At 42.4% G+C, this 18,705-nt stretch overlaps 1 protein-coding gene across 1 annotated transcript in view; it reads left to right on the plus strand.

The window, feature by feature from the left end:
• The window catches only part of supt6h (SPT6 homolog, histone chaperone and transcription elongation factor), a 100,318-nt gene that overhangs the window by 65,478 nt on the left and 16,135 nt on the right, over positions 1 to 18,705 (plus strand). Inside the window, exons 20-31 of the mRNA XM_072469548.1 lie at positions 1,077 to 1,153; positions 2,201 to 2,336; positions 5,581 to 5,718; positions 6,217 to 6,384; positions 6,863 to 6,990; positions 8,368 to 8,575; positions 9,589 to 9,736; positions 9,863 to 10,005; positions 12,085 to 12,225; positions 12,314 to 12,509; positions 17,316 to 17,554; positions 18,018 to 18,131. Of these exons, the coding sequence (XP_072325649.1) occupies positions 1,077 to 1,153; positions 2,201 to 2,336; positions 5,581 to 5,718; positions 6,217 to 6,384; positions 6,863 to 6,990; positions 8,368 to 8,575; positions 9,589 to 9,736; positions 9,863 to 10,005; positions 12,085 to 12,225; positions 12,314 to 12,509; positions 17,316 to 17,554; positions 18,018 to 18,131 (1,836 nt within the window). The remainder of the gene's footprint in view (positions 1 to 1,076; positions 1,154 to 2,200; positions 2,337 to 5,580; positions 5,719 to 6,216; positions 6,385 to 6,862; positions 6,991 to 8,367; positions 8,576 to 9,588; positions 9,737 to 9,862; positions 10,006 to 12,084; positions 12,226 to 12,313; positions 12,510 to 17,315; positions 17,555 to 18,017; positions 18,132 to 18,705) is intronic.

Raw genomic sequence — 18,705 nt, forward strand, 5'->3', positions numbered from 1 at the left:
ATGTGGCTTGGAGGGAAACTCGCACATGGTGGTGTTTCCATGCACCTTGTACTTTTCAGTGGTACAGGTCACAGATTTGGAATATGCTGTCAAAGGTGGCTTGGCAAGTTGCAGCAGTGCATCTTGTATATGGTACATGCTGCTATCACGGTACATCAGTGGAGAGAGTGGGTATGGTGGTGGATGTAACTCCTTTTTGCACAAGTTATTAACTATTACTGTGCCACTTTGGCCGTCAAGTCAAATATTTTGCAATTCTGCTATATAAATAAATCAGAAATAAAAATGAATAATGTTGAAAACCTATCCCAAATATAAATTTCTTACTTTATAGATTGAAACCATTTATGTTTAAGTTCACAATGTTGAAAGTGCACTGATCAGTCAGTATTAGTAAAAAGTAAAGACAACTTTACACTTTTATTTGTGTACTTTTTTTTTAGAACTCAAGATTAGAAAATTGTAATTAGTTATTTTTTATCACTCCACTCTGAAAAAGGGTGGCACGGTAGCACAATGTTGCTTCACAGCTCCCGGTTCAATTCCCAGCTTGTGTCACTGTCTGTGCGGAGTCTGCACGTTCTCCCTGTGTTAGTGTGGGTATCTTCTGGGTGCTCTGCTTTCCTCCCACAGTCCAAAGATGTGCAGGTTAGGTGGATTGGCCATGCTAAATTGCCCTTAGTGTCCAAAAAAAAGGTTAGGTTGGGGTTGCTGGTTTACGGGGATAGGGTGGACATGGGCTTAAGTAGGGTGCTCATTCCAAGGGCTGGTGCAGACTCGATGGGCCGAATGGCCTCCTTCTGCCGTGTAAATTCTATGATTCTATACACATTTGAGATATTATAATCTGCCATCTCTTACAGTTGCTGGCTGACCTGTGCATTTCCAGTATTTTCTGTTTCTATTTTGTCTTTGCTTTTAAAATTTGGCATTTACCAAACTGCTGTTAGCTTTTAACATTTCTGCTTCCATTGTTGCCAAACTAATATTTGGCACACATGCAAGAAAAGAGAAATAGATATGAAGAAAAGTAAATTGAATTGCAGTGGCTCAATTATATATCTTCCTGTCCACAGGCACATGACATTGAAACTTTGAAAAAGTTTCTTCTAAATAAGAAGCCCCATGTTGTGGCTGTGGGTGGAGAAAATAGGTAAGGAACTAATTTGTTAATTTCGTAAATAGCTAGGTTGGACTTTTGAACCATTTCCGAACAACCTGCTGGTACTCAACAGGATAGCTTTATTTAAGATATGATCAAATCAACTTTGAACAGCCCTTTTTTTGATGGACTTATTTTAATGCTTTCTTTTGCTTCCAGTCAAAATCCCAGTTTTGCCTGGTACAAACCTTAGCACTTAGTTGTCTTTTTGTCAGATAGTGAAGGAAGTGCAAAAAATTCCATCTCTGGAGGTAATATGTAGGGGCAAATTTCATGTACAACTACACTGCAATTTAAACATCTCTGATTAAGGAACTTGGAATTCATAACAACAACAAAAAAACCTCAGTTTGGTTGATTAATTACAGATCTACAGATAAGGCAACGTTGCAATTTATTTTTAAATACTATTCGGTAAAAATCAGCATCAATATACTTATGCAAGACTTGGAGAATCTTATAACATTAATTTTGTAGCAAAATAGTAGGTTTTGTACTTAAACCATGATACAGATGCAATGAAATCTTCTCTGAAATCACCGGTGCCAGGTGTAAGAATTATTACAAAGCAGAGAGCCCTTTAAAGTTAAGAGATCCTACTTCATAGCAACTGCAAGGACGCTTGACAAAGCAAAATTCATTTCTTATGTTTTGTTCCATATTAAAATTATTGCATCTACTGTACATCAGCAGTGAAAATATTTCTACTTGATTTGAAGCAGTTGTGTTCTGCAGTAAATATGTACTGCACACGTGCTACTGTTTCTTACCGAATAGGTTCCATAAGTTGATTGGGAAAGCCAAACATCTAAGTAGGAGACAAATCTGTGAATAATTCAACCTGGCCATCTGTAGTTACGTGATTGAAGAAGTATTAGTTACAGTCTAGTCATTCCCATGTGTATTATTTTATAAATTTTTATAAAGACATTGCAATTTTTAATATTGACACATAAAGACATTGCAAGAAGTAATGTTTTGGGCAGGATGTGCACTTCATACACCAGATGTTTAATATATAGTTGTTTTTCTTGTTAGGGATGCACTTATGGTTGTAGATGACATAAAACGAATAGTGCATGAATTAGAGCAGGAGCATCAAATGTCACCCATTGGAGTCCAGATGGTGGACAGTGAGTTAGCTCTTCTCTACATGAATAGTAAAAAGTCAGAGGTAAGAAATATGTAAAGATGAACATCACAATTGAAGTAACTAAACGTGTTGGCTAGAAGTACACAACGTGATTTTGCTTCCAAGTCACAGGATTCCCAGATGCAGAAGGATGGCATTCGGCCCATTGGATCTGCACCAACCCTCTGAAAGGGCAACCCCACCTAGGCCCACTCCCCCGCCCCATCCCCATGACCTCTCTCAACTTTTAGGCACTAAGGGCCAATTTAGCATGGTCAAGTGCTGGCCCCCCCTACAGCCACCTATGCGAGAGTGGTGGCCTCCACCCTCCCCACTGTTCCTGGGGTTAGGTCACCGTTTCGCTTCATGACCCAAAAGCTTGGGGTGAAGTGCTACGCCCACCCTACCATGTCAATCGAGGCCTGCGTCTGCTTTGGCCGAGGTTGTTGGCCCTTCGGCCATAGTTGCAGCCTCGAAGGTGTATGGCAAAGCCGTCTTCTTTCTGAGAGCCGAGCGGGCGGTTCACCTCGCCCTGGAAAAAGGGTGGGTGGAATCTACCTGGCGGTGGACCGCTGGAGGCCACTGGCGAGAGAGTTATCCTCTCTAATGTCCAGCTTTTTATTCCCACGGACCTCCTCCTCACCCACCTCCATCAACTAGGGGAGGTACGGTCCGGGGTGGTACTGCTCCCCCTCTGCCCCAAAGACCCTATTCTCAAGCATATTTTCTCCTTCCGACGCAAGGTCCTTGTTTGCCTGGCCCAGGAGGAGGTCCTGGAAGGGATACCTTTGGGGGACAAAACCTACCGCATCTTCTGGTCCGCAGGTGGTACAAAGAACAAAGAAAAGTACAGCACAGAGACAGGCCCTACGGCCCTCCAAGCCTGTGGTGTGCGATGGCATGCCTGCATGAAGGTGGGGCATATTAGAAAAAATTGTCCCACCTCTAAGGCTGCTGCTGATGGTGCCGCCGCCCCCCCCCTCTACTTCCACTGGCATGTCGGTGAGGGGACAGCCGCGTGGCCGGAAGGCTGAGAGAAAGACCAACAGGGCGATTGAATGAAAATGAAAATCGCCTACTGTCACAAGTAGGCTTCAAATGAAGTTACTGTGAAAAGCCCCTACTGTGATTTGCCAGGGACCAGGTTTAGATCCCTCTGACCCTGACTGACCCAGTGCCCCTGGCTACTGACTCGGGTTCAGCAGTTACGTCTCACCCCACCATCACCCAGCAACACCCTCAGCCTGGTGACATTTCGCCATCGGATGCTGGGCCCGGTGACACTTCTGCGTAGGCGCCTGTGGGTGGTGGCAGTGAGGTGCGTGACCTCGAGCCAGAGGGTGCTCTCTCCCAGCCACAAATTCTGGAGAGAAGCATTGAGGGTCAAGGAGTCAGCCTGGAGGAGCCTCCAGAGATCTATGTCTCCCCAGTGTGTGACCCTCTTCCCCCACAAACGGTGTCAATCCAGATTCTTTTCCATAGATGTCACGCCCAGTCCCCGAAAGAAAAAGAGGCAGGGGATAGTGAGGAAGCTGCCCCTGTCCCCCGAGCAGGGTACTTCGGGGTCGGACGGGACCCTAGAGGACCCGTTCCAACCAGTACAATTTAGCACCACTGACTTGTTCAATTTCTCAGGGGAGGGGGTCAGCGATAATCCCCTGCTTATTAGGTTCTTAGCGGGTTACAGTTTGGAAGACACTCTGTCCCAACCACTGTCTTTGGGCACCTCTGCCACAATCCTGGACCTGTTTCCGGAGTTATTTTCAGGGCCTGGTGACCAGGCTGCAGGGGCGGAGCAGGCATCTGCCTCCCGCTGGCACGGGGCCCTGGGAGGAGCCTGAGGAGATCCTGCCTGTCAATAATCCCGGTGGCGGAATCAAGGCAGCCCCTGAGCCGGAGGGCAACTGTCCGAAGGCTGTTAGCCGCCCAGTGTCGGGAGCGCAGGGTGCACATGAGGCGCTCTGTAGCGGGGTGCGGGGCTCACTTGTGCCTGACCCTGTGTCACCCCTCATCCCCTCTGGGGGACTCCCGGAATCTGGCACATCATAATTGAAGGTTCTTTTGTTCTTCTGCCTCTGTAGATAGTTCAGGCAGTGCCTTATTACCCCCACCTCCCTCCACCAACACTCCGACTCCCTCCCTCCTCACCACCCTCCTTTCCCCTCTCTACCCACCCCCCCCCCCCACCCCCCCTTTCTTTCCCTTCTGTTGGTACAGAGGCAAGGGTATCTGGTCTCTACAGCGCAAAGTTTAGTGCTTCTACCATTTTTTTTGTAGAAATGTGTTGTGAACTGTTTTAATAATCAGAGTATCCACCCCCCCCCCCCCCATGACATTGGTATTGAGGGGAGGGTACCCTGTTTCTCCAACACAAAATTAATGTTTGTACTATTTGGCCTTGTATATATTTATTAATGTTTTAATAAAAAGATATGGTCAATCCACATAAACTGCACATCTTTGGACTTTGGGAGGAAACCGGAGCACCCGGAGGAAACCCACGTACGAACTCCACACAGTCACCCAAGGTCGGAATCGAACCCGGTTCCCTGGCGAGCAGCAGCACCAGTGCTAACCACTGTGCTCCCGTGCCGTCCCATGTACTTTGATTGTTATTTAAGAGCTGCCCTTTGTGTTTTTTTATCTCAACAAAGTTAATATTTCAGGCCAGAATTAAGCAAAATTTGTCACAAGGCAGCCAAGTAACTTAAATGGTTGAGCTATCAATTGCTTTCCAGGGGGTCTGAGACAATCACAAGAGCTAGATTAGCTTCATTTTGTAAAGTTGACGAGTCAAGCCACAGCTGCTGCATGTTGAGCAGAGAGGAAAGCTTGAAATTTGGGTTTTCTAAATCAAAGTGCCCCCTACTGGTAATCACATGGTGTCATTGAGTACAGCAAGGGCAGTCGTTCAGTTTGGTTGAACTGTTGTGGTCTGTTGATAAGGCAATATTGCAATTCTTTTTCAAATAATAATCACATCAAAAGACCTGATAGGCTTTAAATCTTATGGCATTATTTTTTCCCTCCATCCCTTTTTCTGGCCAAGTGCCTGATTTCCGCAGCACTAATTTTGTGTCAAGTAAAGACCAGATGTCCCTCGGAGAAAGGAATTCAAGAGTGTTTTTTATGCTTTGTTCCTGTAGGTCTCCGAGCAACTTAAGAAAGAAAAGCATTGGCAGACAGCTGGTAGCTGTCAAGTGTGATTTAGTGAGGTTGAAAGGCTGAAAAAGCTATGCATGCTCAACAAAAACACTTTCTTTAACTTTGTTCTCTTGTACACTAGAATGATTTTAGAGATTATCCACCATTGCTACGTCAAGCGGTCTCATTGGCTCGCCGGGTGCAGGATCCACTAGTAGAGTTTTCTCAAATTTGCAGCACAGATGACGACATTCTTTGTCTCAAATTTCATCCATTGCAGGTAACCTACCTTGTCATTTTATTTTCCACCATTTATACTCACTTTGGTTGTTACAGTTTGAAAAGTAACTTTACTGCCTTTTACCTTGCATTAAATAGATTTAAGGAGCTAGATCTTGATTTCGTACAGGTGATAATGTTTGGTGAGTCCTCATACAACTTGGAAATTGCACTCCTCAATTTCGATCATGTTATGTCATTGGAGCATATCTGTTGGATACTCTGTTTTGCCTCCTTATGCTGTCAGAAGAGTAAATGAAAGTGAAAAAATGCTGTTGATTTTCAAAAGCTGGATTTTGGTGTAGTTCAATCATCTCTTATGTTAAAGATTCAGCAATCTTGGAGTTACATACCAAAGTTATGTATAGCTTTCCTCCCTCTGATACTAAGAGAAAAGCATTTGTGTGGATCATGCCTCCCTCAGCTCACTCTAACCTGACTTAAATTGAAAAAGTTTTTAAAGTGCTTTTTTGCATGGTCTTTTTTCTTCTCCCCTCAGGAACAAGTAATAAAAGAAGAATTGTTGAATGCACTTTACTGTGAGTTCATAAATCGAGTGAATGAAGTGGGTGTGGATGTAAACAGAGCAATAACCCATCCACATACTCAGGCACTGGTTCAGTACGTCTGTGGTTTAGGACCTCGTAAAGGATCACACCTACAGAAGGTAGGAAAGTGAAGACCACTGATTGAGGCTGAATCCTTTTGGTCATGTTCTTGTCAATTGTAATAGGCACAGTTGTACTGCCAACACCAAAAAGGTGTGGCTAGTCCCATATTGTAAATCCTGTCTGCTAAGGATCTTAGAAGTACAACATTTGGTTGGTGGGATAATGTTTGAAGTATATTGAAAGGAAAGGGAGGCATAAGAGGAATATTTGAAGTAGCTCTATGTCCATTGAAAACTTATGAAAGTTTTTTTTAATGAATTGTACCAAAGAGATGTCCAACAAATAAAATGTAATCATTAGTAGCATTTTGCATGCTTTGTTTATTAAAGTCAGTTGACCTACAAACATGGATAAAGTTGTACAGCCAGTTAATTGCATAGATTTTAAAGAATGACGGTTTTCAATATTATAACCAGCCACAGGATGATGAGTTTTGTTCTACAACTAACAGGTGATCATTATTTTCTTCCACAGATCCTCAAACAGAATAACACTCGCCTGGAAAACAGAACCCAGCTAGTCACAATGTGCCATATGGGCCCAAAAGTCTTCATTAATTGTGCAGGATTTATTAAAATAGATACGGCATCATTAGGGGACAGGTTAGTCTTAATAAGGCAGAAGTACAGCTTGAAATTTTGTGTACTGTTGAACATATCCTGTGTAGTTTTCCAATACAATGTGACAAGTGCTTTTGTCTAGGTCTATAATAGTGTGGTGAGCCAGGAATATCCAGCTACCTAACTGCTCTCGCAGTCTACCATTACCATAAAATCTGAATTACTTGATATCATTGACCTTCAAACAAAAATTATGTTGCCTTCTATTTTTATCTTTTTGGATATGGGTACTGGCTTCAAGAGGAAACGAGCCTACAGATTAGGAGTATATTGCTTTATAACGTATTCTAGGGAGTGTAATTGAAGTGAGTTTAAAATGTACGTCAGAGCAGCACGGTGGCGCAGTGGTTAGCACTGCTGCCTTACGCCGTCGAGGACCCAGATTCGACGCCGGACCCGGGTCACTGTACATGTGGAGTTTGCACATTCTCCCTGTGTCTGTGTGGGTCTCGCCCCCACAACCCAAAAAGATGTGCAATGTAGGTGGATTGCACACTAAATTGTCCCTTAATTGGGAAAAAAATAATTGGGTACTCTTATTTAAAAAAAACATTTTTAATTTAAATAAATAAAATATGTCAAATTCATACGGTTTGAGCAAAGTTATTCTTTGAGATTTATATCTTGGGTATTGAATTCTGGTATATTTTGATTGAATTATATTTTGTTGTGCATCCCAGACTTGGTGATTGATGCTCTTTTGTATTGACTGTCTTTTCAAAAAGATAGTAGCAATCATCCAAATGAGTGATCATTTGCCGGCATCCTGAGATATGTCTGTTGTCCCCCTTTAGTTGTTGGCATGCTGTCAAATGTACTCAGGAATTCTTGTATAATAGTTACTGATAACACATGCCATCCTCCATGGTGAGCACAGCTCGATATGACCACAGCACACCGTATACTTCAGCCTTTTAATTAAACTAAGTGGTGGTCTTTGTTTCATACATTGAAATAGAATTAATAGTGGGAAATAAAGATATATTTTGTAGATTAATGTTCTAAAGTTTTCAATCTAGATAACCAAGTTGTTGTAAATTTGAAGAAAGAATTACATTTTATTATTAATTTACATCATTGTAATCAGTCTATTTTGAGCAATATTAATCGGTAAGATACTTGCCCAATTATCTCTAATTTGTTTAGTTAATCATTGGTGAACGAATTTCCCCAAACTCACTTAAATAATTTTCTGGCTGATTTAAATTGCCTAAAGAGGGTATATGTGATATGTAATTTTATATGTATATCAATAAAACCTAAGTTTGACAAGCAAGGCACTTTGATTTCCATTTGTCTTTTGCTTACATGGCAACGCTTACATGCTTATGTAACATTTGCCCTGTGTAATATCTGCAGTACTGATTCCTACATTGAGGTCCTGGATGGCTCAAGAGTTCACCCTGAAACCTATGAGTGGGCCAGAAAAATGGCTGTAGATGCACTCGAATACGATGAATCGGCAGAGGATGCCAACCCAGCTGGAGCACTGGAAGAAATTTTGGAAAATCCTGAGCGGCTAAAAGATCTTGACCTTGACGCATTTGCAGAGGAACTGGAGAGGCAGGTTAGTGTTTTCATAAGTTGCTTTTCAATTGAATATTTAGTTCAGAATTGTTTGTCAGATATACCGTAACACAAAGCAATGAGCATTTTCATCAGCTTTTGCACAGTCATGCCATCACACGATCTGTGTAATGACAAGTATGCAGTGTTTCAATATTTATTGATTTGAGTCTGGAATTGGCAGATAATGTGTTCCTTTTTAATCCTTATTATAAATGAATGCTAAAATATGTAATGAACCTTCCAAGAAAACTTTAGTCATCTTGTTGCTTGATACAGTGATGTTTTTCCTTCGATCCTGACATTGCTAATTTGCTGTGGTGCCATTTCTTAGGCACTGCCAGCCTGGCAACCAAACCCAATTGCGTATTTATCATATGTGAGGGTTGACGGTCAGCAACCTCTCACCTGTGCATACCTGCCAAGTATTTGCTTGTCTGCATTTGCACAATATATGCTTCCTCCAGTTAAGGCCATGGATGTTATTCCCAGTTGTAACCCAAACAAAGATCAGTCGATCAAAGTATTGCTTTATGTAGCATGCACCAACAATTACCAATTGTTTGAATAACAGGTTGTTCAGAGTATGTGAAATGATTTGTGGGAAAACATTTATGTTTTGCTACTTTAAAAAGTAGCCCCAAAAAAGTGCACACTTTGAGGTAATTTTCCAGAAATTCACTGTTGTTCAAAAGATTTTTAAATGCTATCTGACATTTGTGATTTTAATTTTACCTACACCTTAGCACAAGATAGCCAAAAACACACTGACTTATAAAAATGAAGTTTGTGTTTAAAAAGTATGCTGTGAGTAATTCTATGTGATAACTCAATTAAGCAGTCAGCATTTGTAAATATGCATGTTTGGTACTGATGTTAAAAATGAAACTTCTTTGAATTTTGAATAATTGTTCTGAACATTGATTATTCTCAATTCCTAATTAACTAATAGAACAGATATTTTTCACTGCCTAGTTTGCACTGAAGTGATGTATTTTAATTTATCATTAACAGGGCTATGGTAACAAAGGTATCACATTGTATGATATTCGAGCTGAACTGAGCTGCAGGTATAAGGATTTGCGTGTACCATGCCGTGCAGCCAACTCAGAGGAAATTTTCAACATGCTAACAAAAGAAACTCCAGAGACTTTTTACATTGGTACGGTTTCTCTCTAACTGGCCCCAAATACATAGAATTTGAAAAGCAATGTTAAACTTTTTTTAATTGTGTGTTTTTGCTGGAATTACTGTGCTTTTAAATTTATAACCTTTTTTTTCTGTATAGGTAAATTAATTACATGCAATGTGACCGGGATTGCTCACAGGAGGCCTCAGGGTGAAAGTTATGATCAAGCTATCAGAAATGATGAAACTGGTCTCTGGCAGTGTCCTTTCTGCCAACAAGACAACTTTCCAGAACTTAGTGAGGTATATAGCACTGTTCTGAAACTTGGGTATATAGTATATATACAATACTTTTTAAATATATTGCAGGATTCAAATTGTTTATTCTAGCATTAAACATTGAATTAAATATGAAATTGATTAAATGCATAATAATCAAGTGGACTGCTTTGATCTGGATGGTGCAAGCTTCTTGAGTGTTGTTGGAGCTGCACTGCACTCACCCAGGCAATTGGAGAGTATTCCATCACACTCCTGACTTGTGCCTTGTAGATGATGGACAGGCTTTGGGAAGTCAAGAAGTGAGTTACTCGCCACAAAGTTTCCAGTCTCTGACCTGCTCTTGTGGTCATAGTATTTATATGGCTGGTCACTGGGAACATCTAGAAATTTGATGGCGGGGGATTCAGTGATGATAATGCCACTGGTTGTCAAAGGGAGGTGGTCGGATTCTCTTTTGTTGGAGATGGTCATTGCCCAGTCAATGCATGCCGCGAATGTTCGTTTCCAGTTATCGGACTAAGCCTAAATTGTTGTCCGGGTCTTTCTACATCTACACACTGACTGTTTCAGTGTCTGAGGAGTTGACTGTTTCAGTGTCTGAGGAGTTATGAATGGTTATGGCTGAACACCACTCCAGATACTGGAGTGCAAACATCTCCAGTAGAGTCGTGAGGGAGTTCTAAATGATCAGAGATGTCGTCTTTTGGATTAGATGTTGTACCAAGACCCTGTCTGTCTTCCAAGTGGACATAAAAGATCCCATGATTCTAATGCACGGTAGCACAATGGTTAGCACTGTTGCTTCACAGCACTCGGGTCCCGGGTTCGATTCCCGCTTGGGTCACTGTCTGTGTGGAGTCTGCACGTTCTCCCTGTGTCGACGTGGGTTTCTTCTGGGCGCTCCGGTTTCCTCCCACAAGTCCCGAAAGACATGCTTGTTATGTGAATTGGACATTCTGAATTCTCCCTCAGTGTACCTGAACAGGCGCTGAAGTGTGGCGGCTAGGGGATATTCACAGTAACTTCATTGCAGTGTTCATGTAAATCTACTTGTGACAATAATAAAGATTGTTATATATTTCAAAGAAATGCAGAGGTATTCCAGCCAATATTGATCCCTCAAAAAAAATTCACAACGAAGCAGGTGTTCTGGTCATCATCAGATTCCTAGTTGTGGAACTTTAACATTTCTCCAATATTATAACAATTGCTACATTTCAGAAGGACTATATTCGCAATAAAGTACTTTGTGACATTCTACACTGATGAAAGGTACTAAATAAATGCAAATCTGTCCTCTCTGTTTCTCTCAAGGTAGCATTTTAACTTCCTGACTGGTAGTATGCAGAAAATCTAAAAGTCAGGGTTATTCTATTCCCTGTGGAGTTTTAATTCCACAACATGTGTGTGGCATCACTGACTGACTTCCCCACCTGGATGTCAACTCATGTTTGACTTCTGGGCAGCACGGTGGTGCAGTGGATTAGCCCTGCTGCCTCACAGCGCCGATGTCCCAGGTTCGATCCCGGCTCTGGGACACTGTCCGTGTGGAGTTTGCACATTCTCCCCGTGTTTGCGTGGGTTTTGCCCCCACAACCCAAAGGTGTGCATCTAGGTGGATTGGCCATGCTAAATTGCCCCTTAATTGGAAAAAGTTGATTGGGTACTCTAAAAAATTGTTTTTTAAACTCAATTTTGACTTCCAATTGAGTGGAAAGCCCCTGGGGCATCAGCTACAGGACCAGGCATGTCCAACTCTGAACCTCGTGTAAGGGAGGGGCATGAGTGAAGACGTGAGGCCACAGTTGTGTGGAGAGGCTGCATGAATCAAGGCTTTGTTTTGGGGGTTCAAATTCATCTGCCTGTGTTCCTGTCTCTTTGTCTGCCTACTTAACCCTCTCCATCTGGAGGTCTATTTCTCGTGTGAAGATCAAAACATAAGAATTTATTTTCTTACATCATGTCTCTTATTCTGACCTGTCAGCATACCAAATGTTCCTTTCTTCCCCAACATTATCCTTCACATTCATTCAGCAGGAAAAATTCAAAATAACTAAATAATTGAAGTTGCTCTCTAAAGCTTGGCTTTGTTTCCTGCAGGTTTGGAATCATTTTGACAGCGGTGCCTGTCCTGGTCAGGCTATTGGAGTGAAAACAAGGCTTGACAACAATGTTACAGGTTTCATTCCGACAAAATTCCTCAGCGACAAAAATGTTAAACACCCTGAAGAAAGGGTCAAGGTAGAGGTTATTGTCTGACAAACCATTTCCCTATTTCCCATATGGAGTCTGACTGGATATGTAATTGACCACTCCTGTTCCCTTGTAGATTGGTATGACTGTGCACTGCAGAATAATGAAGATAGACATTGAAAAATTTAGTGTGGACCTTACATGTCGAACATCAGATCTAATGGACAAGAACAATGAATGGAAATTGTCCAAGGACACATATTACGACTTTGATTCTGAAGCAGCAGACCGAAAAGTAGAAGATGACGCGAAGAAGAAACAGCAACGCACAAGTAAGTTAAATTTTAAACAAATTAAAATTTGAAATTGTAATATTGAAAACCTCAATGCTGTCCATCTATTGAGTTTAGTTTTCAGTTAATTTGTTAATTTGAAGTAAGCTGTACCTCTCCAGACTAGTCATGTTACCTCCTGAATGGACTTTAGTGGCATTATGTAGGGGGAAGATCTGCACGAGGTGGCTCCCGCTAGGGTACTGTTGGCTTTTACCCATTTTCGCCCAGTTTTGGGAGCTATTGTTTTTTAAACACCCGTTTGTGTAATAGAATAAGGTGCCTTAATAAAGGAAATGCCCGGGAAGATCAGGGGGAAAAAGCCTGAAAGCAGACATTTGTCGACTGAATCGGACCGAGACTTCTTTGGGTTTGTCGGTGGAGAAAATGGCGGAGGCAGCTTCTGTAACTCCAGTCACTCTACTAATGGCCAAGATGCTTGCCGGCATCTTGGCAGAATTTGAGAAGCAACAGCAGGTAGTGTCGGGACAAAGGAGCATCGCGCCGACAAATGGAAAGGCCATGCCATCAAGCTTTATCACAATGTGGGAGCGAAGCTGGCAAGGAGGCTAACAAGAGTGGTGCGGCAGGGTTACTGCAACTCATATTAGTTTTGTTTTAGACAATGCGCTTAATGTTGGGGAAGAAAGGAACATTTGGTGCGCTCAACAAGGCCAAAGCCATCCTGTATAAAAATGGAGTCAGTGTTGGGGTACCCAGCACGGCTAAGAGTGACGTTTGAGGGGAAAGACTTTTATTGATCCGCCGGAGGAAGCAGGTTCTTTTGTATTAAAAAAAAGCATGGACGAGATGCAGGTTGATTGAGGTTTTTGAGGCTTTTTTGAATGTTGGGGGTGGGGATGTGGATATGGGGATTTGTTGGTGTTCCTTGTTCATGTTTGCATTTCTGTGCTCTTGTGTGGGTTGAATGTTTTGCAAGTTGGACTTGGGTGGGGGGGCTTTAATTCATTGGGGGTTTTGATCTATTTGTTACAGCTGTTGTGAAACTATATAGCTCCCTGTTGGAGTACAATATTTTATGGGGGGTTTTTCTGTTCGTCTTTTTCATCACTCTGGGCAGAAGCCGCCCTGTGAGCCGAAGAGTTAGCTAACGAGTGGTGCGGCAGGGTTACTGCAACTCATATTAGTTTTGTTTTAGACAATGCGCTTAGTGTTTCTGTTCTGTTTGTGGTTAGTTTATTAGAAGTAGATTTTAGTGGTTTCTATTCGCCTTACTGGTTTCTGTATGTAAAATTTGGGTGTGGTATTGTTTGCGGGCAGGGAGGGGTTGGGGGCAGGGATATTTTATTGACGGTGACTGCAGACTTTTCTTTGCCCAGTCTTGCTAGTGGGTTTGATGGCCATTCTGGGTGGGCCTGGTTGCTGTACTTTCTATGGAACTGTTGGATAATCCCTCTCGGTGAAATAGCTGACTCTGGATGGAGTGTGGGGGGGGGTGATGGTAAGAGGTGAGAGGCCCCCAATTAATTTGGAATTTCATGGTAGGGCGCGGGACGCAGCAAGTTTAATCAATAAAAGAGTTCAATTTTCTGCCGCTGCGATCTTGGCAGACCCCAGTGGTAGACATGTTATTGTTTGTGGTTCTCTGGCGGCACCTCGGTGGTCCTGGTTAATGTCTACTCTCCAAACTGGGAGGATACGGGTTTTATTAACAAGCCTCCATCCCTGATTTGCATCAGCTAATCTTGTGGGGTGACTTAAACTGTGGTCTGGATCCCAGGATGGATCGATCCATGCCCAAACCTCTGACTCCCATCAGGCATGGCAAAGGCATAGTTGGTTTCATGGAGCTGGTGGGGAGGGGTGTGATCTGTGGCGACTTTTGCACCAGACTCAAAGGGCCGAATGGCCTCCTTCTGCACTGTAAATTCAATGATAATCTATGATTAATCTAGGACAAAGGTTCGGCACAACATCGTGGGCCGAAGGGCCTGTTCTGTGCTGTATTTTCTATGTTCTATGTTCTAGGTGATAAAGATTTTTATTTCTCTGCCATGTCGACCAGGTGTACTCGGGTAGTGACTTTTTTGTGGTAGATAGGTCGCTCCTCTCTTTGGTGGAGAGAACAGTTTACTTGACGATTGTGATTTCAGACCAAGTCCCACATATTGTGGATTTAGCACCAGAGTCTGGTCTCTCCCACGCCCACCATGGAGATTGGAGCTGGCATTGTTAGCGGACAAAAGATTTTGCGCACGCATGTCCACCAACGCTGGGAAATATATTTAAATTTAATAAAAGTGAGTTTATCTCACCTTCTACTTTGTGGGAAGCCCTTAAGGTAGTTATCGAGGGAGATCATTTACGACAAAGCGCAAATGGGAAGGATTGTGAGGGTGGAACTGTAGAGGCTGGTGGACTCCATCCTTGAGGTGGACCATCAATACTCACTTACCCCAACCCTGGAATTTGCTGGAAAAAGCTGCAGACACAACTTGAATTACTATCAATGGGTAAGATGGTGACCAGCTGTGATGTTCAAGACGTGTATTTTATGAATACGGGGATAAGGTCAGTCACCTTTTAGCCCATCAGCTGAAGCAGCAGGCAGCTTCCGGGAGATCGTGCAGATAAGGGGCTCAAGTGGTAGTCTGGATCCCGCCCTACTTGAGGTCAATGCGGCTTTTGAAACATTAAATCAGGGTCTCTATGGATCGGAGTTCCCGGCAGAAAGTTCGGCCATGACGAATTCTTTGGATGGGTTATCCATCCTAATGGTGGAAAGGGAGGTGGGAAGAGTTTGAATCCCTGTTGGGCCCAGAAGAAATTAGGAAATGTATTGCATTGATGCAGACGGCTTCCCCATCGCGTTTTACAAGTAGCTTTTGGCCGCTCTAATTTTAGATATGTTTAATAACTCCTTGCCCCGGGGTTCATTGCTGGTTACACTTGTGCCGGCCTCTATTTCCCTGATCCTTAAGAAGGACAAGGACCCTACGGAATTTGGGTCATGTCGACCTATTTCTCTTTTGAACACAGACACTAAGTTATATGCAAAAGTTCTGAGTTCTGCCTCCAGAGGTGATCTCGGAACACCAGATAGGCTTTGTCAAGGGTAGGCCATTGTTGGCCAATATACGTCGGCTATTAAATGTTGTCTTCTCCCACTCTTCACCTCATGCCGGAGGTGATAGTTTCTCTGGACGCAGTTTCCATGGACGTGGAAAGGGCCTTTGATAGGGTAGGTTGGGGATACCTCTTTGAGATTCTTGGGAGGTTTGGATTTGAACAAAAGTTTATATACTGAATTTGTTTGCTGTAGAGGGCTCCCACTGCCAGTGTTCGTACAAATGCTTTGAACTCCGGCAACTTTCCGTTGAATAGTGGCACGAGGCAGGGGATGTCCATTGTCTCCGTTCCCATTTACTTCAACAATAGAATTGCTTGCCATAGCGCTGAGGTCTTCCAGCAAGTGGAGGGGGATAAATCAAGGCGGGGTGGAACATCGGGTGTCCTTGCACACAGATTATCTGCTTCGTTATATTACGGACCCAGTATCCACTATGGGTGAGATGATGAAAGCTACTTCGGAGTTTTGGCTCCTTCTCTCGGTATAAGTTGAATTTGGATAAGAGCGAATACTTCCCGGTTAACCCGGCAGAGAGGGGGAGCCATCTGGGGATGTTACCTTTTCGTCTTGCCGGATCTAGCTTCCGCTATCTGTGTATCCGGGTGGCCGACGACTGGGCCTTGCTTCATAAATTAAATTATACATGTCTCTTCAATGGGGTCAAATCTGATTTACAGAAATGGCGGGCAGGTTTCAGACTATTAAAATGAATATGCTCCCAAGATTTCTATTTCTTTTTCAGTGTCTCCCCACTTTTCTCCCCAAATCCTTCCTTGTCAGAATTAATAAATTTGTGTCCAGTTTCATTTGGGCAGTTAAGACCCCAAGGAGTCCACCAGGAGTTCCTCCAGAGAGATATAGTCAGGTGATTTTGCTTTACTCAATTTATTATTTTATTATTGGGCAGCCAATATTGAGAAAGCACTGGGGTGATTAAGTGATCCGGGTTCCGTACGGGGGCAAATGGAGGCGGGTTCTTGTAGAGGTTACAGTCTCGGGGCATTAGTGACGGCATTGTTGCCATTCTCTCCAGCAAGATTTTCCTCGAATCCAGTAGCGGTGTCCACCCTGGGAATCTGTCTTTGCTGGCCCCTAACTTTTTGCCAGTGAGTTTAGACTCCACGTTTAGGTCATGGGAGGGGAAGGGTTTGAAGAGGTTTGGGGACTTTTTTGTCGAGGAAAGGTTTGCCAGCTTTAACGAGTTGTCGGAAAAGCTTCAACTCCAATTAAGAGGCAATTTAGCGAGGCCAATCCACCTACCCTGCACATCTTTCAGTTGTGGGGGTGAGACCCACGCAGACACAGAGAGATTGTGTAAACTCCACACGGGCTGTAACCTGGGGCCGGGATTGAATCCGGGTCCTCGGCGCCGTGTGGCATCAGTGCTAACCACTGTGCCACTGTGCTGTCCTTAACTGGGGCTCTTGATTGTTTATTGTGTTCTTTTTGCATTGTAACTTGAATTAACTGTTTTATATTATTTTGCTTAAATAAAAAAGTCAATTTTTTGAATGTTATCTTAATGTAATAAAATCTCAGAGACCTTGGATTTGAAAGCTGTTTTTCTCCTCCGTAATCAAGTTACGAAAGCATTCTATTTTTACATACCTGTGAACCTGTAGGGCTTCGGTAGTCTGTAAAAATTGAAATGTTTGATTTTTTTTTTTAAATGAAATCATTTTATTAATAATTGTTTACTCTTTACTCTCCAATAGCGTACATCAAACGAGTAATAGTGCACCCATCATTCCACAATATCAACTTCAAGCAAGCCGAGAAGATGATGGAAACAATGGACCAAGGAGATGTTATCATCAGACCTAGCAGCAAGGGTGCAAACCACCTCACTGTAACTTGGAAAGTGACAGATGGGATCTATCAACACATAGATGTGAGAGAAGAAGGCAAAGAGAATGCTTTCAGCTTGGGGCAGTCTCTTTTGATCAACAATGAGGTAAGGAAAAAAGCACATCTGAATCTTACTTTATTGTAAATCAAGATTTTATGTAGTTCCATTGAATTTGTATTTAGTTAAATATGTGGAAACCCTGGTGCCTAAAATAGGAATCAGAAAATGTCCTCAAAGTGACTATAGATTTTCTCTCTGCAACAAAATGCCTCTATTCATAATTTTAAAAATAAATTCGGAAATGGTTACTGTTGACTTCAAATTTAGAGTAAATTATCTCTAATGTGAAATAATGTATATTTTCATGCACTTCATATTTTCTTGTGGATATTTACACTTAAGTGTAGAATGTATATCTCAATGTAGTGCATGAAACACCTTTTATATCATTGAAGTTTTTCTTTCAAGTAGTCCTGCAATGCTTATTGTTTATGTATCTTATTGAAAATTGCATCTTTACTTATTAGATTCTTACAGTTTTTAATCTGCAATGTCATTCATTATCCAGGAATTTGAAGATCTTGATGAAATTACTGCTCGCTATGTGCAGCCAATGGCGTCTTTTGCTCGTGACCTGCTATATCACAAATACTACCAGGATTGCAGTGGCGGAGACCGCAAGGTATTTGCACAGCCTGTGAACTGATTAGTTCAATAATGGTTTCATGGGGGAATAATTGTAAGAGCTTTACTAAGACGGAATAAGAAAATAGAAACACAGTTTTGCTTTTCAATTGCACATTAATGTTAATCTTTACACAACCAGTTTTTAATGTGTCTCAATAATGTGGACACTAAATTATCCTAATGACAAACAGGCAAGTATGCTTCAATTATTTCTTCATTTTATGGAACGTGAGCTTGGCTGGCTGGGTCAACATTTATTGCCCTCCATTTCGGAGGACATTTGAGAGTCAACCCACATTGCTGTGGACCTGGAGTTGCATGTAGGTCAGACCAGGTAAGGACGGCAGATATCCTTCCTTAAAGGACATTAGTGAACCATATAAGTTTTTACGACAATCGACAATGGTTTCATGGTCATCATTAGACTTTTCATTCCAGATTTTTATTGAATTCAAATTTCACCATCTGCTGTGGTGGATTTGAATCCAGGTCCCCAGATCTTGCTCTGTGTCTCTGGATTACGAGTCCAGTGACAATACCAATGCCTAAATGATTGTTTCTGCGGTTGA

The sequence above is a fragment of the Scyliorhinus torazame genome, chromosome 12, assembly GCF_047496885.1.
Source record: "Scyliorhinus torazame isolate Kashiwa2021f chromosome 12, sScyTor2.1, whole genome shotgun sequence".
NCBI classification, from domain to species: Eukaryota; Metazoa; Chordata; class Chondrichthyes; order Carcharhiniformes; family Scyliorhinidae; genus Scyliorhinus; species Scyliorhinus torazame.